Source organism: Numida meleagris, chromosome 2 (assembly GCF_002078875.1).
Source record: "Numida meleagris isolate 19003 breed g44 Domestic line chromosome 2, NumMel1.0, whole genome shotgun sequence".
NCBI classification, from domain to species: domain Eukaryota; kingdom Metazoa; phylum Chordata; class Aves; order Galliformes; family Numididae; genus Numida; species Numida meleagris.
Window position 1 is genome coordinate 109,704,187 of NC_034410.1, and position 24,794 is coordinate 109,728,980.

Here is a 24,794-nt window from a genome sequence, read left to right on the forward strand (position 1 = left end):
CACCTAGTGACTCCAGCATGAAGGGAAAGTTCTCACTCCGAACTCCCTTCCATCACAAGAAACAAACTGATTATTCCAATTTATTTAAAAGCTCTTTGTTCTAGAGCAATTCTTCAACTCCTACAGGCCTAGTACTTTCCCAGTAGTTAAAAAACAAACTTCACTCTCGCAGACTGAAATGGCCGTAAGAAAACTATTTTCAGTTTTACCATGCTCCAGTCTTGCTCTTACAGGCAAGTTACAACCTGAGCTATGATTCTTTGAACTCAAGACCACCATGTCAATCACTATGGCAGTTCAACCTCCGTTTATGACCTTTCCTTATCTTTAGTTTCACTGAGTATAAACTTCACAAAATGAACAAAGCTTAATATAATAATTGAAACTTTTATTTATAAATTTTTCAAAGTTTAATATATACGCTTAGTGGAAATTTAAATGGTATTAAAACAAGCTCCTCTACAAAGCAAGTTAGCTTAAAAATAGCAAAAAAACAGATAAGACCTCATTTTGTTTCTTTTATGAGGTCTTATGTTTAACCATTTGGTCAGTTTAGTCCCAGGAGGGTAGTTCTCAGGTCAAAGTTACAGTATTTTTGAAGAAGCAAGCTACTTTAGCTACCTGAGATAAACTTACAAGCCATCTCGCTTCTAGGAATCAATAACAAAAGTAAAATAATTTATAAAGGTATCAAGCAACAGATGAAGAGTGTTCCACTTTGCGTGAGTCGCATATCAGTACAAAGACCTTGATAGCAGTTACTTAAGAATTTAAAATGTATAATATACACTGATTTTTAATATTGACCCATCTCAAATAACATCCCCATATCAACCATAAAAGCAGAAGTTAGGGCCATACTTACTTACATAGCTCTAAATTCAACCAAATGCGACTTAACTGACAAACGTTTAATACAAGATTTAACAGAACAGTGAAGATGGCATCTAAGAGTAGAAAAAGGAGCACCTACCAACAGTATGAGATTGATAAAGCAGCCTGGTAATTGCTAATTTTATTAATCAAATATTATTCCTTTGCTTTATGAGCAAACAGTACATGTTTTCTTGAGGTTGAAGCCTCTTCATACTTCCCCCAGCCTCTACCAAGAGGTGTACCAGCAGTACTTGCTACTGTGGATTTCAGGTTAGCCAGCAAACCTTTCCTGGGTTTCTGCTGTTTTGAGTCCTCAATAGAGAAATGGTTTTTGCGATCATCAAGTTTTTTTTGCAGGGAAGACACTGTTTCTTCAAGCTCAAGAACACGTTTAGCCCAGTTCTGCAGACTACTCATTTCTTGATCCTATGAGCATAAGGCTACGTTAGTTGCATGAATACTCCAAAATCTTTTTCATACAGGTGACTTCCTATTTCAGACAATTTTATTGCTTCCAGTAAACAACCCTATGATTACTATATCAAAAGGCTATTCAGTAGCCATTTCTTTTAGATTACTTTTACATAATTAAGAGAACAACAAACTATTGGGCCATCTGATCTACTTAGGATCTGACTGAAGAAACTGACACTAAAACGCTCAGCCACACCACGCAAACAATTTCAGTTCTTCTAGGAACCAAATAAAGAAGTCTTTCCAGTATTCAGTTGCAAGCTTACTACTGAAGCAAAACTGGTCAAATCAAAATTCATATCATAGTTACAAGTCGGCTAACCAGGACTGAAAAAGTTTCTTTGAGTAAGTAGAATGCAGTCTTAAAGACACTCTCTAGTCCTTGTGGTTAACAAGACACTTAAGTCCTCAAACCAATTTAGAAAAATGAAATTGAATATAATTAATTTTCTGTCTCAGACTTGGGACTTAAAGACATGCAGAATGTAATTTAATGTTCACAGAAAAAACACCCACAGCAACCTATGTAGCTACATAGTTTCATTTGCAGTTTACAAATGAGGCATAGATGCAAAATGTCAAGAGGTCAGTTTCTCATTTTTTACTTTAGCATCCATTAGTTGCCAGAGGTCAGGTGCTGTCAACTTCATGAAGCTTTTGAAGTTTACCTGCCCAAAGCTATCAGCCAGCTCGGCCATCTCTGCAGGAGGGGCAGGACAGCTTTCAAGCCAAAAACCTTCAGGTTTTGTTCCAGTACAGTACTAGCAGCTTGCCTGCCTTCAGCAAAACATTTCATCACTAAAGAGCATTCTGCAAGAGTTCTATTTTCCGTGCTTGACAACTGGCTAGGGCATCTTCATATCAGCAAGAATTGTCAGCACACAGTTTCCCTACTGACGAAGTCTATTACTTAGAGAAAGGAGTCTTGTAACACAAGACACAAAGCCAAGGTGTGAAACTTGAGGTTTGTAAGCTCAAAAACAATTACTAAGACTGAACAGTGTTTTTAAACGTACAAACATGTAGAAACAGCCAATATAACTACAGAAACAAGACATATTAAAGTTGTTTTTTAAAAAACAAGTTGACAAACCTTAAGCATGATTGTATGCTTCAGCCTGCTGTTCTCTTCTGCCATTTTTCTGTAGCCTTCATTAGCTTCTAGCAGTGCTTCATTCAATTTCTGTATTTTAAGCTTCAGAGATTTTATAAGCTGAAAATAGAATCCATACACACTCAAATTTCAAGACACCATATTTCATGAGTTTGGATCATGACTAGAACTGATACAGACAGCGTAAGCACTTCTGATTAATACTGAATAGTGCAAACTGAGATCAAAGCAACCAAGATGAAGACTGCTTCTTCAAAATCCATTATTTCTAGTGAAAGACACAGCTAGAGTATTCAAGGGCCGTTGTGCTAAAGCTAACACAGACCTAGTAACCAAAGAACAGCAGGTACAGACTACCTGCTCCTTTTCCATGAAGGTAGTTAGAAGAACTCCCTTTCATCTCATACTCTGGAGTGCAGTTAAAACAGAAAACCCCACCTTTCTGAAAGGAAGATGGATTTTAAGCGACAGATTAAGTCTTCAGAGGGGAAAAAAAACTCCAAACCAGAAATTTTATATGGATTTACATCAACACGATTGTAGGAAAAACTTCTAGATTGATAATAAAATCTGCTAAACATGGACCAAGATGAGGGAGAGGGAAGAAAAGTAGTCACTCATTAACACATGCACAGACGCTATGAGGCAAAGCAGCAGAAGGGCACTAATGGAAGTAGCTGCTTTAAACTATGCTATTTCATTTATTGCCAGGCAGCAAGGCAACCAAAACCAAATCAATATTGAATGCTCTTATCAAGCACTGAAGCCAGATTTGCTTTCTAGCATCAAAATTTGAAATTGACATAGGAAATGGAAAATGTTGTAGAGCTCTCAAAACTAGGAGTGGAAAATAAATGCCAGGGCCATAAAACAAGACATTAAACTTGGAAAGGAAAAGTTATTTTTGGACTATACTTCTTCAAGAGAAATGGATTTAAGTTCACTTTCCATTTACATGGTATATTAGAACCAGCTGGAACTGTTTCTCCAAACTCTACTCCTATTTGTTATTAGTGAAAGGAGCAAGCCTCATCATTTCCCTCCCCTCCCTCTTCTTTAAACATGGGAAACTAGCTATAGCCTTACAAAAAGTTTGTGTGACATGTAGACTAGAAATATCTTTCTAGAAACTATGTTGTTTTCCATAACACAGACTGAAGCCCATGACTTCAGCATCTATACGCTATTCAGAACTGGGGGGGGATCTTGTTTGTTTAAAGAGAGACCTCACCCATTAACTTAAACCTAAGAGGATGGTGGAATTCTGCACTGGTTTAAGGAAGTGTTTTGGCTCTAGATCTAAAATGCCACCAGGTTCTTTAAATGTTCCCTTGTGTGTGAGAAAGCAGCATTTCCAAAATGAGAGCATTGAGGCCATGGCAACTTTTATGACGCATTCCAACATAAGTCCCCATCTTCCCCTACTCCCACCTTGCATTATGATTGCCACAAGACTTAGCATAGTAGTAGATGCCTCTACAAACTAGAGTAAAGTCAGAACACAGCCAGACTTTGGCACGAATCATCCACAACCAAATAAAGGGCTCTTTTGAAAACTTCATGAAAATGCCTGCAAGTGGGTATGCTTTTTTTCCCCTTACAGTACAATTCTTTAAGTATTGAAACCATGCCAGAGTTTAGGACCACTACTCCCAGATATGCAAAATTGTAAGCAAAAAGTACCTCATCTTTCTCTGCGTGTTGTTTCTGCAGTCCTTCATTGGCTCTCTTCATCATCTTGTCTGTAAGATCTACAGACAAAAGAAGTTTGACTTTCATACACAAAACAAAAAGTAATTGGAACTACAAATAGCCAGGTTGGATTCCCATCTGGTTCCATACCATTTTCAGTAGTCAGTATATCTGAACATGGACTTCCTAGAGCCAACAGCCGTCCTGACTGATCATGGAGTTGCCTTTCCAATTGTAATATTTTACTCTCTCTATCCTGAAAAAAAAGAAGAGGTCATGGCAGAATTTGTCTAAATTTCCACTCAACCCCCTGCACTACACCCTGTCTTTTAATTATACTACATACGCACATGCAGTTTACAAATCATTTTGGGTGGAAGTTGTGATGACTGTGGTTGAGAAATCACCGTTAAGGAACATCACTCTGATCACAAGAACTTATAGGAAGAAGATACTTTACACAGGATACTTGCATAGGTCTGAAGATCTGTGCACTCTTTATGCTGTGCAAAGGAATAGCAGCTTACTGACACCAGCTACTGGATAGTCCTAGGTGTGAGCACATTCAGATTAAGTTCTCTCCTGCATAAAGTTTTATTTCTCATCACTGTTTCTTACCACATAAACCTCCTTCTAGAACTTCAGACCAGAGAGCCATTATAAATAAAATGGCTACCCTGTATTAAATTGCCCACCAGCCCTTTTAGACCAACTTTCTATTCTACATCCTCCAACTCTAACAATATTCACACAGCCAGACTGCTGTGTACAATAGCCCTCGAGGTGTTGTATTCATTCCATTACAGAAATAAAGGATGACTTGGATTTAATTGAACTTTGCCTTCAAAGATTGTGAAGTTTAGATATACACTATAGGTAATGTTAGATAAAAGATCTCTGTCCCTACCTACAGTTAGAATTAGGCACCAGAATAGTAAGGCTGGACCGCTACAGTTACTTTGTATGTTCAGTGTTAACGTACAATTCCTGAACAATTCTGGGAAGCACTATTTACAGTTGGGAAGTTAGCTTTCCAGCACACAGCTTTTTAGCAGCAGTCAAGTCATACCTCGACTTTCTCTTGTTCAGCTATAAATTCTTCTATGGGAACATAATGGTCTTCGATTTGTTCCATTGCACACATGTATGCATGCTTCTTGATGGCTTCTTTGTACATTTCAAATTTGCTCTCCAGTTTTTCTTCATAACTGTCTTTCATATCTTCCAAGCGGTTGCTGAGAAGGAAAGAGGAGTCTTATTTAATACATTAGCATTCCAGTTATTACAACTTGACCACACATGTCCAAATCGCAGTACCAGTTATTTATCTAATCATAGATAGTGAACATAAGAGATCAAGAAGTACTTTTTTGCCTTTCGTCATTTTAATTCTTGGAGATCCTACAGATTTGCATCAAGGCATAATACTTGAGTATACCAAAAAGCATGCAACAGAAAAATATGCATTTAATCCCGGAACTCAGCCCTGCTGTGGTTATTCTGCTCCCTTCTCTTCAATGTATCAACAGAAGTATGCCTGTTAAACACAGCCAGATCTCAGCACAAACTACATCACTCTCGTTTGAAGTTGAAAGCCGTAGTAGCAGCAGACCAAAAGTAAAAGCATCCATGGTACTTAAATGGTTTGCCACACTGTAGTACCTGAGCACTTAAATCAGGTGCATGAATCTCCAGTACCACTAAACTTTATATTTCACATCTGAAAAACCGGTAACCAAGTATTAAGCTCATCTCAGTGGGAAGCAAGAACTCAGGTGAAAACTGCTACTGCAGAGGAATTAAGATGCTTCATCACCACGACACGCCTTCATCAACTAACTTGCCCACACAAAAGTCACAAGCCCTTTATCTCACATACACAGACATCATCAGCTCCCCCTCTCCATATTCCTTTTCCCCCTCCAAACTAAAAACAGTGTGGATCACAAATGCTCAAGTGACTTTATCCCTTATGATAAGGTTAAAAAACCTCAATCTGAAATCAAACTGTTAAACTCCATTATCTATCAGTGATGCACAAGTGCTTGGAGCTACTTTACTCCAGGAAGTCTCTGCTACTTCCATGACTGCTAGAAAGTCAGACTCTGTATAATATTTTAAACTAGAGGTTTTAGATCGTGTCTTGGAAGACCCGTGAAACGGGAATTATAATAAAATCCAACAGCATGCAATGGTAAATATCATTACACCCAATTAGGCCTGATTTTTGAAGCATTTCTCCAGGGAAGCTGGGCAGGAGGGGCAGATGTCTCTCATTAAAGATAAAAGACAAATTCAGTTTGGTTTGTTATTTCAAGTTACAGAAGGCACACCTTAGCTTTGCCGCAATTTAAAAAACTGGCCCAGCAGAGACAGAACATCAGTTTAACAGATGAAAAGCATCACTAATAGTTGTTTTGTGTGTTTGGCCGGAGGACCCCAGTAATTCTGAAGTCAGTGCAGGTGTTAAACCATAGAGCATGCAGTTGGCAACTTAACTTTGGGTATGTGTTTGTTAGTAACTCAAACAGCAGGAAACTGATTTCAAGAAGAGAAGAGCTAAGAGGAAGTGAATTCAGCTTGAGCAATCTGGACACACTTGAAAAATCCTCCAAGTTAGTAACAAATAACTGTGGCTGCATTATGAAGACACTAAAATAAGAAAAGTTCTTAAGTCATCCAGCAGCAAGAAGCCAGAAGGAAAGTTCAAAGAGATGCAATTCAAACCACCTGAAGTACATGCATGTACATTAGCATGCAATGATCGAGTGCCTGTTGGAGAGGGATCACATGCCTCAAGTTCAAATAAGTCTTCTGCATCCGCTAAACATGAATAACAAGGACAACCTCCTGTAATTACAAATTAAAATTCAACAGAAAGCAGCATTACTTTTTCATTGTACATAAGAAGAGACTGATCTGTAAAACAGTTTAATGTTTCTTCTTCCCTTTTTGACTGAAGCTTTGAAACCAGCCAGCCCTAACTTCTCAAAACAGCATGAGCACACATATCTTACATACACACACACGTATACATAAGTGTCTGTATTTATAAATAATGTGGAATTGTTTCAGTCTTGAACAGGATCGTAGTATGACTTGCCTCCAGGCTTCCTCTGTTTCCAGCAGCTGTCGGAACATTGCTTCTGCCATCTCTCTACGTATGTTCACCTCCAGAAGGAGTTTACTTTGCCTTTCTGCAACTAGCTTCTCTTTCAGGGTCTCTGCAGTTTTCAAGAGATCCTAAATTTAACATATTTCAGTTGAGAAAGTAAGCTGAAAATGCATTTCAATATGTATTAATATAGATAAGACATTCACAGAGGGCCTTTCTACATGCCTCTTTTCAAAGAGGTTGTATCAAGGATTAAACGTTTTCAAATTGAATTTCTTCTACTGCAAAACCAACCTCCGTCCATCTTAACTGTTTATGCTATCAAAATAAAATTATTGTTGGTATATTTTGGTATTCAAATATTAACTGGTAGTTTACTGCCATTAGATTGCATGGCTTTGTTTCTAAAATGCCACATCTCATCTTGTTGCTGTTCTCAGAAGAGCATGAGCAGCTAAGTAATGCTGTGTTTTAAACACAAAAGTTCACAGTTTTCATTTGATACAGCTTCCAGTATACCTCTTACAGCACGTTTCTAATATTAGAGCTAATACCAATGGCCTTGGCTACAATTTTCAGTAGATGTTTATCTACCTCATGACTCAGAATGGTGATGTCCACTTCCTCTTCTGCAGAGGTTTCGTTACTGTCAGGAAAGTCATCCACAGATGTGTTAGCTTCAAAGCATGCAATAGGTTTGCCATCACTTCCAACTAACTTTGGTGGAAAGTAACCAAAGCTTTTTGGTAGGACAGTTTGGATAACCTGAAAAACCCAGAGTTGAACACATTGATTTATCAATGCCATCAATACTGCAGATAATAACAGGAAGTAGCAGCAGAAATGCGTTGTTGTATTTACAATATTTAATGATTACGAGAACATTAACAAAATTGCTTATGGACTTTAGCAGACAAAAATATCAATACAAAGGTGAAACTTCAGTACTGTAGCAAAATGGAAATGGGAAAGATCTACTAGAAAATGTAGTGGGGTTGCATAGAAAGGTGTTTTCCCTCCCCCTAAAATAACACCAAGGTTTGGCATATTTTCCTGAAAAGCTGATAAAAAGCTAAAGGCAAACTCCCCAAAGCACTTACTGCTTCCTGAAATACTCTAACCAGGATCCAGCAACTCATCCTAGTTAAGCAAACATAAGGATGTCACAGCATATTAGAGAAACTTGATCCTCAGTGCATGCTCTTATTTTGTCATGAAAGTTGCAGCTGAAGATTATTAGAAAAATATCTGAGGTATCTGTGAGAAGCGGCCTGCAGCTCCTCACAGGGAGCTCCACTTGCTGGTGACAGCAACAGCACCCAAAGGAACAACATGGGGCTGCATGAGGGGAGGGTCAACCTTGGTGTTAGAAAAGCTTCTATACCAGAAGGTGGCCCGGCACTGGAACAGGCTTCCCAGGGCAGTGCTTGTGGCACCAAGTTGTGGGAGTTCCAGGAGTGTTTGGACAATGCTCTCAGACATAGGGTTTGATTTTTGGGTGGTCCTGTATGGAGCCAGAAGTTGGACTCGATCCCTGTGGATTCCTTCCAACTCAGGATATTCTATGATTCTAGAGCAGAGAAATTAGATGTGTTCTTACCTGTTTGGCTATAGCTGAAAATTTCATTACATGCAGTGTTTCATCATATGTAGAAGTGTGCTGATTGATATTTACAATCATACAAGCTTTGCCTTTTCCACAAAAGAATGGCTGAAACAGACGAGTCAATTTGCTCTCTCTGAATGGAATATAGCTTGGCTTCATCCTTGTTGAAAAAAGAATAATGAAGTTGTGAAACAGAAAAAAAAAAAATATGTGAAAAGGCCTGTACAATACTGTAGCTTCATTTAATTCTGTTCCTCTTTAAGGAGACACCTAAAGTAGGATGCTCATATTTGAAGCTAAACTATTTCACCTCAAAGAGCAAGGTCTTTCCTAGATCTAATAAGCTCTCCAACAAGTATCACTGTTACTTAGTGTTAGAAAACAGCTTTTGTCTTGTTTCAGTCTCCTATTACAAGACACCTGTCAATTCTCTAATGAGTCTACCTGCATAACTTGGAGGTTGAAAGGAAGAGGACAAAACAGAAGCTCTGCACATGAAGTGCACAGCTTATATGCAAACACTAATGAAAAGAGCGTAGTTTTGCTGCTAATTGGCTTTTTCCTCTCTACCTAATTGCCTTTTTTTTTCCCCCCATGCAATTTTAAATAAAGCAGTAATTTCAGGTACTCCAGTGATATCTGGAATAAAGAAGGCCTACAAGATTTTAAAAATTCACATTTTCCTCTTACCACATGAATCCTTCACAGAAGCATAAAGGGATACTTAGGTTTTCAACCTAATACTCAGCATGTTGCTTACAACTTGTTACTTACTTTGGATTTTGATTCTGTTTCAGTGCTGCAATGCATTTTCCAAGGATATGAAGAGAATTATTAATGTTTCCTGCTTCTTTTAGTCTGTCTCCAAAAGCTTGTGTTTTATTACACCTCTCTGATCCAGCTAGGTCACAGAAAGTCAGCCTGAATGGAAGAATTATCCAGAACACATAAATAAGCATGTTTCTAAACAGCACGAAAATAGAATTGTGTGTCTTATTCCCCCAGATATCTAGTGTAAGCGTGTGACTCATTTCAGCCTACCTAGATTACAGAGGGAGCTGTACTTACATATCTCGTCTGGAAGGCTCTATGCAAAGTATTAAGCGTAACAGCACTACGCTATCTTCCCAATGAATATACAGATTCTTGAATAAGATTGCTGCTCTATTCAGCACATTCAAAGAAGTCTGCTTGTAGACTTCATTTAAAGTTTTGTAGGCATTCTTATAATAAAGGCTCCTTCAGATAAACTTTAGAGTAAGATACAGAGAAATATTTCTTCTCCTGTACCTATCAGGTTTCCAGCCAGTTCGATGAAACCAGGGCAGTCTGGATTTCCTTCTCAGCTCTCAGATTTTTTTTTTTTTCCATTTTTTAAATGAAACAAACAAGGACGTTCTCCAGGTTAGCACACTTACACCTTATCAGCTTTTCTAAAATATTTGCATTCTGGTAGTCAGCTGAAGCATTTACTTACTCTGAAACTCCAAGAACATGTGGTTGATGCTCATCGGTTAGAATTAGCAGCCGGATTGAAAATATACTGTGACTGGAATGTAAAAGAAGACCTTTATTTAATAAACTAGAATTATAAGAACTAGGCAGTCACTGAAGCAAAGTAATACCTGTATGCTACAGAAAATTCTGTGCCAAAAACAACCCCACTAATTTACATTAGTTACCCTCGCAACGCATTCATCCAACAGCAAAAAGCAGCAATACAAGTTACATTTTGTGACTTTTCATTTCTTTCAGTAAAAGGAGACGGAAAAATATCACATCAAACCTACAAGTTGTCTCAGAGAAAGAAAAGGCCAATTTCCTGAAGTTTACTGATCAGAAAATGAATGCTCACACAGCCACTTAGTGTACAAAATGTAGACAGTATGTGAACTCATTAGATTTGAAGCATTAACTTCTTAGAAATGTATCGGTTGAGGAATAAGTTAAGGTTCAACAGGCCTGTAATTCTGCCTAGTTCTTAACATGCAGTTACTCATTGAGTTTCAAAATTATTCTCCATTTTCCGTTGGATTTCTAATAATTGAAAAGCTGTTGTTATTCTGTTTGGGGCTACAAAGGCAAAATAAAATAGACTGGTTATCTGGAACCAAAGAGAAAATTCCAGAACCATATAAGTCCTGTCCCCCAGTTTATCCAGTAAATCAGGAAACACATACTGTAGAAGACAAACTTCTCCAGGACAGATTTAAAGCAGTGCTTTACTCCTCATCACCAACCCACAACTCGAGAGAAAAGTTTCTTAAAAAACAACACAAACCAGAAGAACATACAGCACAGTTTGGGAACAAGCTAAGTGGAAGTCAGGGTATTCCTTGGAGCAAAAATAATAACAATATTCTAGGCAGAAAACTCTGCCAGACATGCACACATTTCTTTTCTGCACTACTTTAATCTTGACTGAAATTCATATGGAAGTACTGCTTGGAATTTGAAGGAAGCTGTCTTTGGCTAATAGAAAACAGTAGAAATTGCTTTTTAGAGAAGAAGCAGGCTCAGTAGCACTATGACTATAGTAACTAAATACACAGTTAAAGGAGAAATTAAGAGGACTTGAAAAACAAGTAGAAAGGCAGTTTCAACGGCAAATATACCACCTTTTTCATACATTCCCTCCCACTCAATCAAACCAGATTCTCCCTGACCCCTCTCCCAGAGAGACTAAGTGTCAGGGGTCTTAATTCTTAAGAGATCAAGTAAACTCAGCTACAAAAACGCTACGTAACAGCATCTAAAAAGCATTGCAAGACTCATTCTTTCTTACATTCCCTATTGACAGGCTCTAGGTTTCCAAGAATTATACTGCCAGTATGAAGAATTACCCAGCTTTTCCCTTCAAAGTCCTTGCACAGCCATCCCCACTCAGAGCGGTTAACGCTTGCCAAAGCGTACAGCCCTGCTGGCACTCAAAAAAAGATGTGATTTGATCATTTTGGTCATCCAAATGCGCTGAATAGCAACCCAACCCCTGCTACTGTTACAGTTCTAGAGCCTCTCCACACTCATCCAAGCTCTTTCAGAATGTCGTAACAGAACCAGAGTAATCAAGGAAAGTCTTAAGCCAATCTTCAATAATATCTTATTTAATAGGCACTCTGAAGTTTTCACCTCCCTCCCCCTCCTCCTCTCCTTAAAATAAAAGAGATAGAGTATGCTTATAATTAGAAGAACAAACCTCCTGCTTGATTGCTCATTCATTCTAGTACAAGCAAAGCTTCGGTTCTTGTTTCCTATTTTTAGTATTTTGCAGCCTTCTTCGGTGCTCTGAATGTTAATCCACTTTAAGTCTGTGAAAAGAGACCTCTTACCTTTAATCAAAGACATTCTAAGAAACTACCAAGGTCATAAAATAGTATTGTTACCTTTAATATAAGAGTTTCCTCCTTGATCCTCACAAATTCTTAAGACTCTACGCTTCTGATTTTTTAATGTAGATAATACGCTTAAGAGGTCATACACATATTCATTATAAATCTCACAAAAAGAAATCCACACAGACACTTGTGTTCTTTGGTGTATGTTGGACTGGCATGCGTCAACTGGAACAAAATTCTTCTCCGCTAATCAAAAAGGAAAACTAGTTCAGCGGTCAAACAACAATATTGATAAACCTTAACAGTTTTAGTGGTCTCTCACGCCAAGGTAATATATAGAAACTTCTAAAATAAGGTGGCTTTTATATGTGTGTTTTACAATGAGATACGCAGCACTTGATAACTGAGTGCACCCTAAGAATGCTCACAGCAGCCACCTATACCCAGAACAGCCACAGGGTTTTAAGCTATCCCCCCTCTGCTTCAAACTTTCAGCACTGCGTTCATCAGCTTTGCAGAATGAGATCTCCCTCTTCCCACTAAAGCCACAAGGCTATACTGTTATCCTTCCTCCTGAGTTCAGCTATTTAAATTTCGTGAAGATACAACTAATACTAAGATTTTTAAAACCACCAATAGTTACCCACTTATATTTCCGAGTTCCAGATTTTCCAACTATTTTTTCCAAACCGATTTTTCACTTTACCTAATGAATCAGAAGGCAGATTCTTTGAAGTATATTTGGAAGAAGTTGACTCCACATGACACGTATTTGGAATAGTATTTGAGATGCTTTCAGATTCCTTGAGGAAATAAGAGACAGTTACATCCAACCGAACAGACTATGAGACCAGCAGAAGTGAAACATGACAGTAATTCAAGTATTTAAGGTTTAAATATTGAGCTAACAAACTGTTTAGATAACTTTACTCAAGCTGTAAATAAAGGTTTCTAAAAATACTAGGCTGACAACCCGGAGCGTCTTTATGAACTGCTGCTTAAGTCTGACCAGTATTTTGGCCAGCCAACCAGACTGGAGAAGCAAGTCTCTTCGAGGGGCAGAGAGCGACAGACTAAAACAGCAGAAGTCACTTAAAAACATAAATAAAGCAGACTTGTATTATGTCTGTGAGTGTCTGAGTCAAACTTACTTTTTAAGACCTCACATAAGTAAGATCTTTTCATAAAGGACTCAAAGATCTGATAAACCACAGCCTATAACTAACGTAAAAGGCCATTAAAAAAAAATTCTGTATAGATAACAGCACAGCTTGAGCATACACCCTTGCTGAATTTCTTCACATCAACAAAAAAGCTACCAAGGCTCATCAAGACATAGGCATCCAACTACCTCTAGGACAACAGGTGTAACAAAATAGCAGTTCCTACTACTTAGAGATTACTACATCTCCGGGTACTACCTCCCTTCCTGTCCCCCCCCATTCCATACACCAGTGTAAGCTCTCAGTAGACCATTCACATTGACTTTCTAAAATCCAGTCCTGACAGAGGTTCACCTTACTGCAGAAGAGGGGAACAGATGCAAAAAAGCAATACAATGTTCTAGCTATTAGAATGCAGGGGTAAGTTTATTACGGCATAATAATGCTGTGCCTGTGTCACTCACTTGATATATCTAATACAGAATTCCTACAGACAAGAACAAAGTAGGATCTTGCATTTTAAACATAAGTATGCTATTTCATTTCCATTTATTTAGAAGTTCATTTCACAAAGACTGCGTTGTCAGTGTATTTATGTTGCTTGAGTAGTTACAAGAAGGGACTCTGTTCATTTATATTTTATCAAGCACAAAGCAAAATTCTAGAGCAGGAAATGGGACATGACTGTGTGGTGCATGTATGTCTGTCAGAAACTGAATGTACAAAACATAATATTTATCATATGACGTTGAATAAATTTTTGTAATGAGATTTCAACAAAATTGAGTGGAGTATATACCGTATAATACACTATTCTTCAGATCATACAATTACTGAAAAGAGCATGAAAACTCTCTGAAAACAAGTAGGAACAGGGACTGACAGTGCTTGCTAGTGACAGAAGCTAATATTTAGTAGAGAGTAAGAGGACAGGTGGGAATGGGAGTGCAAGTAAAGCAGCTTTTAATCCAATAAAAAGCAATATTTAATCCAGTGGAAAAAAACAACAAGTAAAGGGAAGCAAAGAGGGTGAGAAGTATGCCAAGCGTGTTTTTGCACCAGTACCACATAACAAACAAACAGGAGAACATTAAATACAAGCGTACTACAGTAATTCAAAGCAGTTTCAACAGAGAATGAAAGCAACAGCAGATTCTTTCTGCATGACATGTAAGCTGAGCCTGGGAAAAAAGCTTACAGAAATCCATGTAAACCAAAACCAAGCTCACCAAACCATATCTGCTCTCAGATTACAAGCTTGAGTGAGCATTCAAACAGCAATGTTATTCACAAGCTACCAAGCAGCGTGCCTTCAACGGGGGGGGGAACAGCTGAGCTATCAGTACACATGTATCACAACACATAAGCAAGTTCTTGTCATGCATTATTTTCTAGATGCATTTTTACCTTTCTTTCTTGATGGTGGAGTCTTGGTTGTTTCTCACTGTAGTGCATCAGCATCTAGATCATCTACTGTAGCTAAACTATTAGCAAAGTCAGAAGGTGATTTAACAGAAAGGAATGCTTGTGAAGTATCAAGTTCTGTTCCAAATGCAGTATTTGACCTCCTGTTCTAGACCTCGAGTTCCTGCTTGTTCCTCTTCGCAAGCTTGTAGATTCCATACAGATCTTTAAGATGTTTAACCACTATCCTCCTGATAATCTCAGTTTTTCCTCACCCTCTCCGAATATGCATACACACACACAGAATATGAGTGGGCTTTTAAGACTCTCTTTAGCATGTGATCTCTAGCATCTTTTAGGTTTTTCATCTGAGGTCTTACCTCAAAAGTTAACTAGACTGTCTCAAGTTCAGTTTGCAGAATTTAATCTAAACAGTAGATTTTAGAGTGGAATTTTACATATGAATTTGAGTCACAGACAGATATTCTTTCAGAGAGAATTACTGAAAAAAGAAAACCCAGGCTATTCTTACTTCCATACTACTCAGAATTCATTCAGACTTGCTTTGAATCACAGTCAGCTGAAACAACTGAATTCTGGCATTAAATACACGGAATTACACTTCTGGTAAATCAGAAGTGAAGGATCAGGACGTAAGGAAAAAAAATAAAACAGACATCCTGTGAAAACCGGTGATTGGACTAAGGAGCACAGAAAAACCAAACATACCAGGGTGCCCATTTTCAGGTGAGAGATGTTTCTTACGCTGCAGATAGAACACGCTCGCTATAGCTGCCATAGTAGAGACTTCTCTGTTCTCCCTATAGGCTTGGTGCTGGACTAAATATCTTTAAGGGTCTTTTCCATCCCAAAGCATTCTGTGATCAACTTGAAGAATGGAGTTATAAAGTAAGATGCATAAAATCCCCTGAAGTAGGATGTAATCCTTCTAGTAAAATGATTTTGTGGCATCTCGTTTTACTTGCTGTTATCAGAAAATTACTTTTTATATGAAGCTACATAAATCACAGACTTACAAACTTTTAATCTGTCTTAAGACAGTCTGCCACTGAAAAGGACTATTCCTCTTTGCTGTGCCAGCTAAGAAGTCACCATCATCACTTCCAAACTAGAACTGGAATTTGAGCAGCTGCCCTGCAGTCTGCAGAGGTGAACCAAAAGATCCACTCTGCAATAACAAGAAGGTTTTAGACAGGTGAGATCTCTCAGAAACTTTTCAAGGGCTAGGGCCACCAGTGTCAGAATCACTCCTCTATGGAAATCCAGCCTTTGCAACAGTCTCTGTGTTGAACTGCACACTGTCTTCTGCAGAAAATTCTTCCTGTTTACCCTCAGTCCCAAACACAGCCAGCTGCCTTACTACTCCTAAGCTGGCAAAGAATCCACACTGTAGAATAAGATAAATCTAAAGACCCAATAGTAAAACATTTACAAGACTATTCTATTAGGGATTTTTTTTTTTTTTTTAAAGGAACTCCATTCAGTAATAAGGAAGTACATAGTCACTGACCTCTTTCAGCGATGCCAGAAGAGCAGTTTTTATGGCTTCTTCTTGTTTAACTTGTGCATCTTCTAATTTCTTAACATCATTACTTAAATATGGTTTAAAATTCATCTTCAGATACTGTCTGCCCCTTATGTGGTTAAAAATCATGTCAAGTGAGCGAGGTAAAATACCAAAGTCTTTTGAAGTTCCTTAAAATAAGTAAGGAAAATTTAGGTATTTGTACAAGCTTCTCACAGAGTCCTCACTTAGTTGTTACAGATGCTTTTTGATATAGAAGTAATACCTTGGATAGTGTACGTCTTGCCTGCATTTGTAACGCCATAAGTAAATACCAGTCCATTTACTCCATTAACGTATGCTCTTACAATCTCTTTTGTTGAGCCTTCAAAAAATTCACTTTGAGTAGTTTCTGGCCCAAAGACCTTAGAGAATGGAATGGAAAAAAAGAAAGCGATAAACACAAAGAAGTTCAACATATCACAGTACTGAATAGTAGCAAGTAGGAGATAACAGATCAGCTTTCTGCCTCACTTAAAAATGAATTCAACATTTTCTGTTGGGATCTTACAGGATTCTGCTTAATTCAAAGAGGTACTCAGACTTGCACTTATTTTTTAATGCTTTCTTACTTCTTAACTGCTCAGAACACTGCTCATTAAACATACCGTTCAATGGATACTTTCAACAGCTCTGCTAGTGATGCATAGCTCCCTCCTGCCCTGTACCAGTTGCAACTGGCAAGAAGATCAGCAGTTACAATGGTCTAGATGTAAGCAGTTTGCTTTTCTAAGGTAAAAAGTGCCACATGTAATTCAAAGAAGAAAAATCAAATTATACAATATCAGAGAAAGTCTTCAATTGAAAAATACAACTAACAATATAACTAAAGATAAGAAAAAGCCTGCTTACCTGAGAAAAGGTGAATTTATGTACAGAGTGACCAATTCCTCTTTCACAGTTTTTCAATGCAGGAGATTCTTTGGGTGCATGAAGAATTACTGTCTGGGGATCTTCAATAGATACACAACCCTTAAAAACAAGAAAAGATGAACTAAAACATCCCACAAAATTGTTCAGGTAGAAGCCTATCTGGAGAGGAAAAAAGAGCTATGAACACTTGCAAAGTCTACAGATAGTCTCTCTTGAGGTACGTAACAACTATAGAGACATTTGCCTCACATGAAAGCGAGAACAAAGATAAAATTAAGGCAATTGCCTCAAGTCTTCTTAGAGGCTTAAATTTTTTACTTAAGTTCCTTCTAGCAACTTCTTCCTACCTCCCTTCCTCCTCCTACTCTCTCTCCCCTTTCTTCCCTTCTGCCTTTCTCCCACTCCTTCCTTCCACTTCTCCCCCTCCCTTCACCTTCTCTTCTCTTTCCCCTTTTCTCCTTTCTTCTCCCACTCTTCCTTCTCTTTTTCTGCCTTTCTCCCTCTTCCCCCGCCACATCTTCTTCCTCCTCTCACTCCCTCGCTCCTTTCCTTCTCTTCCTTCATCTCCTCCCTCCTCCTCTCACCTTTCCCTCTTTTCTCTTTTCCCCTTCTCTCTTCCCTCTCCTCCCTACCACATCTTTTCCTTTCCACCCCCAACTCATATTTTCCAAACCCTGGTATGTTGTGATTGGAGCTTGCAGTACTTTGTAAAGCTATGGAAACAAAGATATATAGAAATGTACCATTTTCCCTCTTCAGTCATTTTTAGTGTGAAACAAGCTACAAAAAGCATACATTAAGTAAATTTGAATTGCATCCTTTGATTGATAGACGGTGTTATCAGTAGTAAAGGAACCTGAATTAGTTTCAAATCTGATTTGATTGCTTTATCTCAACTGAGTCAAGGCAAGATACAATTAGCCAGCACTCACTTAACTAGATAAATATAAAATACAGTATCATAGGAAAACTGATTTTACACACAACCATCAATATACCTTGACAGTGTTTTGAAGTATCAGCAGTAAGGATTATCAGTTGTAGCTACATCTGGAATCTGTGTTCAGAGACTGGCCAGAGTTGCCATACAAATAATCCACTGCAGCATGCACCTAGGTCATACTGTTTTTCCCAGGAGTCTCAACAACCCAGCTTGTCAACTGGTTTAGCCATGCTAAGAAGTTCGGTACTGAAGTCAGACCAGTTACTTAATGCGCCAGCCTCTGATCACCTAAACTCTCCAACATCCCCTTCACATTGCCAGGATCAGGAATGCAAGCCAGACATACTAAATCCCTTCATGAACTACAGAAGAATCCTACACCAGCAGCACATGCCATCAGCCCTCTCCAGCCTCATAGAAGCTTGTGAGTAGAAGCCCTAAAATAGTTGGATCTGCAGAGCTAAAATCCAGCTGGTAATACGCCACTCTCCTCATTTCCTTTACTTTTTTCTTTCCTCACTGCTTGTAAGAACACACAAGAAGTTTCACTAACGGTCAAGTATTCAGAATTTTCCCATTCCAAAGAAGAATAAGAGACAACTTGTAAAATACTTTGATTTTGTAAATCAGTGTATCATTACAGCCAGCTCAGATTGCTGAATGATGCCAAATTGGAAATACAGTGGCAATGGATACTAGCCAAAAAGAACTGCTTTTCCTACTGAAAAAAAAAACCAAAAAACTGAAAGCTTTCAACTCTAGCAGGTTCAATGCTAGAACACACACAACAACAAAACAAAATAGCAAATCTTAAGAAGCAAAGAAGAACAAATACTAAATCATTCTTCAAACAGGTCAGGAACAAGAAGTTTAACGGAAACCCACGGGGCCTTGCAAAGATGAGGGCTGATAGATAGACTGCAGAGACCTCATCCTCCAGGGACAGCTTAACGAATTATTTGCATCAGTGTTAATAGCAGAGGGGTGGAGAAAGAGCAGTATTCCTGTGTGGTTGCACATGCACGTGTATGTGGATCCACAGAACCCTGCAGCATCTAAGAATGACAGAATAAATTGTAGAAGTTACAGAAAAAGTTGATGAGAAGAGCAGCAAGTCAAGCAGGACCAGGCACTACAGGCATTCTCAAGCAACTCAAGGGTCAAATACCTGCATTATTACCAGAGATGCTTGATAGCTCTCATGAAACTCCTTCATTTCACAAGCCATGGACAGAGGTAATAAGACAGCTAGTTTGAAATAACATACCACTGGAGTTTCAAAGAGCTACAGCTATATGTCTGTACTGTGCACATTAGAAAAAAATGGAGATAAAGTCATATTTATGCAAGCACCCACTAATTCTATTTGAAATAACTACATGACTTCTATGAAAACAAACAAAAAGTCTCAGCTTACAATATGACATGTTCTCTGGGAGAGAATAAAAACTTATTTATTAGTTCTATAACTAACCTGAGATTCATGGCTTTCCAGTTCTGCTACAGAAAAGGGCCTCACCCTCAAGAAAACTTTTAAAGGTTGGTAGGCCTATTCACAAGAAAAGAAGACATGTTGTTACAATGGCCACTTTTTAAACAGAATACCCCCCAAATCATATCAGAACACATCTCTGGTGCTCTGTTTGCTGTTCTGTCTCACTGCCTCCATCTCTCTGTGAAGTTCATGTGCTTCTTGATGTCTTCATGTTCTAAAGTTACCACTCCCAAATCTGTGGGGTTTTTTTTGTTTTGTTTTTATGGTGTTAACATTGTGGTTTTTAAAAGAGCATGCTATGGGAGGTGCGAACTGCGCTGCTTCCACCTCCTGGCCTTGCTCAGTACTGAATTCAAGCTTTAGTTTCTCGTTGCCGCTCCATAGCTCCGCACTTCCATTTTGTAGGGAGCACTTTCAGCCAGCAGACCGACCCTCCAGAGAACACCTCCCCAGCACCACCGGGCACCTTCCTCCCAGTAACAGCTGCGACAAGCTCTCGCTCACTGCAGTGAGTTTTTCCACCCTGTTCCTTTATACAGAAGATGCACTACAAAGCCGACCCACATCTCCTGCTCTCTGCACTAGGCAACACTGCTGACTCCTGGGTGAGGGTGTACCCACCAAGTCCAGGAAGGAATCTGCCTCCGACGTGTCGGACAGCTCCGCACAGACGCAGCTTTTCCCCTCATCATCCATCGCTCTGCACAAATGCACTCGTAAGGAAAAAGGCACATCATTTTCTCACAGAACAAGCGAAAGCGCACCGAAAGAAAAACAAAGAGCGCGGCGGCGTGCATTCAGCCGCTTCGTAAAGAAAATAAGGTCCTCAAAGAAAGGCAGCGACTGCGACAGAAGCTTCAGAAACAAGCAACACTTGGGCTGCGTTTGGAAACCTCCCAGTGGGAGCATGCTTACTGCCTCATCTAGGCACGGCTCTCATCCACCGGCACAACCCATGCACCCCACCCCCGAGCGGCTCCGTGCTCCAAGCCAGCACGAGCACAGCCCCGTCCCTCCGGCGCTGCCAGCACTGAGCCCTGCCCCGGCGAACTGCACCGCGCACCGCGCTCCAGCAGCCGCCAACCACCACTACCTCGCCGCGCGGAAACCCTCCAGACGCCCCCACGCGGGCGGCGCAGGGAGCGTTTTGGGCGGGGGAAGGCGGGCGCTGATTGGCCGACGGGCAAGGGGCCGCGCGCGTGCAGCTGGGCGTCGCTCCCCTCCGGCCGGCAGGGGGCGCTGTCGCACAGCGTAAGACGAGAATCCGCCGTGCCGCCGGTGGAGGGGCCGTTCCTGGGCGCTGTGTGATGGGTTTTGTCGGGACGAGGGGAGAGCTGGGCACGGGGGCCGGAGGGAGGGCTGCTGCAAGGAGGGCAGGGGGAGAGATACGGCTGTGTAAATATTTCCATCAGAAGTTATGCAGAGTTACCGTGCTTGTTGTGTAACTGTTTGGTTACCACGCGGTACGTTTGTGAGGCGTTAACAAAGGAATCGGGAAGGCGGGGGAGAGAGTCAGAGCCCCCTAGCTCCCTCCAAGAGCCCGAGGTCAGGAAGGCACAGGGCTAAGCAGAGGGAAGATGATGGGTGAGTTAACAGCTGATAGCATGCAAAGGCCAGCCAGCCTCAGGTACGCTCCTGCTCTGCTGTCTGTCCCGGCTCACCCCCTCTGGTCCGACTAGTGCCATCGAGTCCTCGCTGTGCTTCTCAAAGCACTCTGATAGCACACGTGACTTTAAAAATAAGACTGAAAATATTTGTCAGGCAGCTCATTGTTTACATACTATGAGAAATTGATCTTTAGATACACTGCTTTTTTCCCCCCCTTGTTGATGTGCTTCTTTGAGAGCACAGCTATTCCTACCAGCTTTCCAGCAGAAGCGGGCACATAGCCACGTGTAAATGTGACAAGGTTTCTCACCTCTCCTACAGCTCTTCAGACTGTTGAGATAAATCTAGGGAGGCTCACCACAATCATCGGGGTTGGAAGGGACCTCTAGAGGTCATCGAGTCCAACCCCTGCTAAAGTAGCTCACACATTAAAGTATCCAGGCAGGTCTTGAATATCCCCCAAGATGGAGACTCAGCCACCTCTTGTGGGCAGCTTGTGCCAGTGCTCTGTCACCCTCACAGGAAGTTTTCGCTCATGTTCATATGGAACATCCCATAGATAAAATCCTTCTAAAGCTTGAAATTTAATGTAATTAGGGCAAGTGTGCAGATGAGGGACTCCTAAATCCCTTGTCAAAGGTGGCTCAAGATTTCACCCTGGATTATATCTTGGTGAAGGCAACAAAACATCAGGCTCCACACAAATATATGTCCTTGTTTCTGCTTTTTTAAATGAAGTTAACTCAATGTTTGGAGAAGCCAGAATGGCAACATCACCTCAAATGCATGAGAGCTAATAGTAATCTTATTAAATAGCCCCCAGTTAAATATTTTCCATAAAGGATTCAAGTGCTGCATGTCCATATAGTCACCAATCTCTAATCAAACCATGATGCCCAAGGTTCATCTTCCTCTCATTTACAATTCATGTATTCTTTCTGGAAAAAAAAAAAAACACCTCAGGAAAATGTGATCTTCCCATATAGCATTTTGGTTACGTCCTTCTTCAGGAAAATCAGAGTACTATCAAAGACCCTTGGCACAAATACAGAAACAGACAGCGAGGAAAATTTGTAAACCAGCTTTATTCGAAGTAGATGACTATGATTTAGGCATCAGCAATAGTAACTTCAACTTCTACACCTGGCTCAATGCTGATGGAAGTGATCTGCTTCACGATCTCAGAAGGGCTGTGCAAGTCAATGAGTCGCTTATGGATACGCATTTGGAAACGATCCCAGGTCTTGGAGCCTTCACCACAAGGTGTCTTCCTGGTAGTGATTCGCAGAGTCTGAAACAAAACCATAAACACAGGGTATCAAGCTGATGTGCACAAGAAGCCCTTTCTGCTTTCAACATTTATCCCATGACAGTTGTCCCAAGTATCAAAGAACCCTGGTAAGTCATTATCTGTTTATAATATCACCCTCAATTTATTAGTACTGCTTTTCATCTCCACTTTTATCTTTTTTAAAAAAAGACATTTTAGGTACTTATTTACAGAAAAACAACATGTTTTTTTCCAGTCTTCAAAGTTTAAATACCTTGGTGGGCATGCGCACAGGTCCTTTCACTTTCAGGTTTTTCTCCTTGGCACCTCTGATCAAGTCGGCACAGACTGAAAACACACAGAATGGTTTTAGGCTTGTGAATCTTTTGTTTGTTGTTTTAAACAAAGATTTTGAAAAGATATGTTGGCTCAGAATAGCGTATAAAATGATCACTGCAATTCAGGTTTAAGAATGTATCCTCATAGCCAACTACATCAAAATAAAGAGTTACCCCACAGTTAGCAAAAATCACAACAGCAACAGGAAGCTGTTACTACCATTTAACCCATATTTGAGCCTCTAGTAACCCAAAGATTGGGCAACAAGCATTGCTTCTACAGCATTTACAGTATTTGATTAAAATGCTGCCAAAGTCAGTTCCTAAATGAGATTAAGTAATGCCTTATTGAATGTTGAACTTCTGACTGACCGCTTAATGACGAGCATGACAAAGTATCAATCAAGAAACCAATGCCTTTCAGTTCTCACACATTCCAACAGTAACATCGAAAATCCCCAGAAAGAGAGACAGAAGCTCTTACTGCTACTCTAGTTAAAAAAATATATATCACTCACCCTTCTCAAGTGATTTTACATTGCGACTGGTCAAAGTAATTCTAATGCGATGAATTGCTACCTCTTGCTCCACAGGTGCCTTGCCAGTATCTTTAAATGCCTAAAATGTGAAAGTTAAATATCAAACACTACAATCAACACCAACTAACACTACGGTCTTGGGGAATGTAGAGACTGATTTGGCGTTGGGACTATGCTATTTGCATGACATGATCAGGCAGGTACAGTGGTATGGGAACAGTGGGAACAAAGGATAATCAGAGCTGTCATTGCTGTGAGGAGCAGCATGAAGAGTAACCACTTGTCAGGGTGGAAAGCTTCAAGAACACCCCTGCCTGATTTGCCTATGTATAAAGAAGCTTGTTCTGCTGCTGTTTGTGCCTAAGTTTCCTCCTTTCCTACTAGTCTGCCCTGGCAAGGCCACATCTGGAGTACTGTGTCCAGCTTCGGGCTCTTCAGTTCAAGAAAGACAGGGAACTACTGGAGAGAGTCCAGTGGAGGCCACAAAGACAATCAGAGGCCTGAAGCACCTCCCTTATGAGGAAAGCATGAGAGACCTGGGGCTGTTCATCCCAGAGAAGACTAAGAGGGGATCTCATCACTGTTTATAAATATCTAAGGTGCAGCAACCAAGTTGATGCAGAGGAGGGAGGGGATGACAATGCCTTTTTTTTTTTTTGCTGTGCACCAAAAGAACAAGGGTCTATAGGCAAAAACTGGAACACAGGAAGTTCCATGTAAACACGAGGAGGAACTCTGTTACTATCAGAGTGATGGAGCACTGGAACAGACTGACCAGAGAGCTCAGGGAGTCCCCCTTCTCTAGACGTACTCAAAACTCACCTGTGTGACCTACTCTAAGGAACCTGCTTTAGCAGAGAGCTGAGCCAGATGGTCTCCAGAGAGACCATCCAACCCTTTGTGATTCTATGATTCTTCTTGTAGCCAAACACCTGTACAATTCTATCATTTAACAGGCCCACCATAAACCCAGTTGCAAGGATATCAACTGAACAGGCACAACTCTGTGAGAGCACAGAGATTTATCTGGCCAGAAAGACTGAGTGCACCACTTCTGGCACTGATCTGAAGAGCCTGACGCAATTAAGCGTTTGCAAAGAATTGTATTAAAGCGGACAGACCGAAACAATGAAAGAATGGGAAAATATATAGGAAAGAAGCGATTGAAAATAAGCGATAGAAGCACGGCGTTTCTCCGACCGACCAGCAAATACGTGCCCTATTAGCTGACCACGCTTCTCGCGTAAGAACCCCCGCGAAGGGCAGGCACGGAGCCGCTTCCCCCTGCGCCGGCCACGGGTGCACCCCGCGGCCCGCCCGGGGCCGGATGCGCCCTGCCGCCCCACAGCGCTCCGCGGGCACAC

The 24,794-nt window shown here is 40.2% G+C and overlaps 2 protein-coding genes across 8 annotated transcripts in view; both read right to left on the minus strand.

The window, feature by feature from the left end:
* Positions 368–20,913, minus strand: LOC110393408 (kinesin-like protein KIF20A). Of its 7 annotated transcripts, none has more exons than XM_021386273.1 (19): positions 20,769–20,913; positions 20,297–20,375; positions 19,655–19,729; positions 17,217–17,336; positions 16,591–16,729; positions 16,311–16,495; positions 12,919–13,015; positions 12,261–12,458; positions 12,074–12,185; positions 10,355–10,426; positions 9,652–9,798; positions 8,872–9,037; positions 7,866–8,036; positions 7,260–7,399; positions 5,226–5,391; positions 4,307–4,412; positions 4,148–4,215; positions 2,444–2,563; positions 368–1,302 (listed from the first exon to the last, which is right to left on the minus strand). In XM_021386273.1, the coding sequence occupies exons 2-19, from the start codon at positions 20,369–20,371 to the stop codon at positions 1,030–1,032; spliced, it is 2,430 nt and encodes an 809-aa protein (XP_021241948.1). In that variant the 5' UTR covers positions 20,372–20,375; positions 20,769–20,913; the 3' UTR covers positions 368–1,029. The 7 variants fall into 7 exon arrangements, with proteins under 7 accessions (XP_021241948.1, XP_021241947.1, XP_021241949.1 ...); XM_021386272.1 differs by having other exon boundaries at positions 20,297–20,388; positions 20,769–20,794; XM_021386274.1 differs by having other exon boundaries at positions 20,739–20,787.
* RPS20 (ribosomal protein S20) overlaps positions 22,349–24,794 on the minus strand; it is a 2,744-nt gene continuing 298 nt past the window's right edge. The window contains exons 2-4 of the mRNA XM_021388526.1: positions 23,410–23,509; positions 22,828–22,901; positions 22,349–22,574 (exon numbers count right to left, since the gene is read on the minus strand). Coding sequence (XP_021244201.1) covers positions 22,392–22,574; positions 22,828–22,901; positions 23,410–23,509 — 357 coding nt within the window. The 3' untranslated portion in view covers positions 22,349–22,391. The remainder of the gene's footprint in view (positions 22,575–22,827; positions 22,902–23,409; positions 23,510–24,794) is intronic.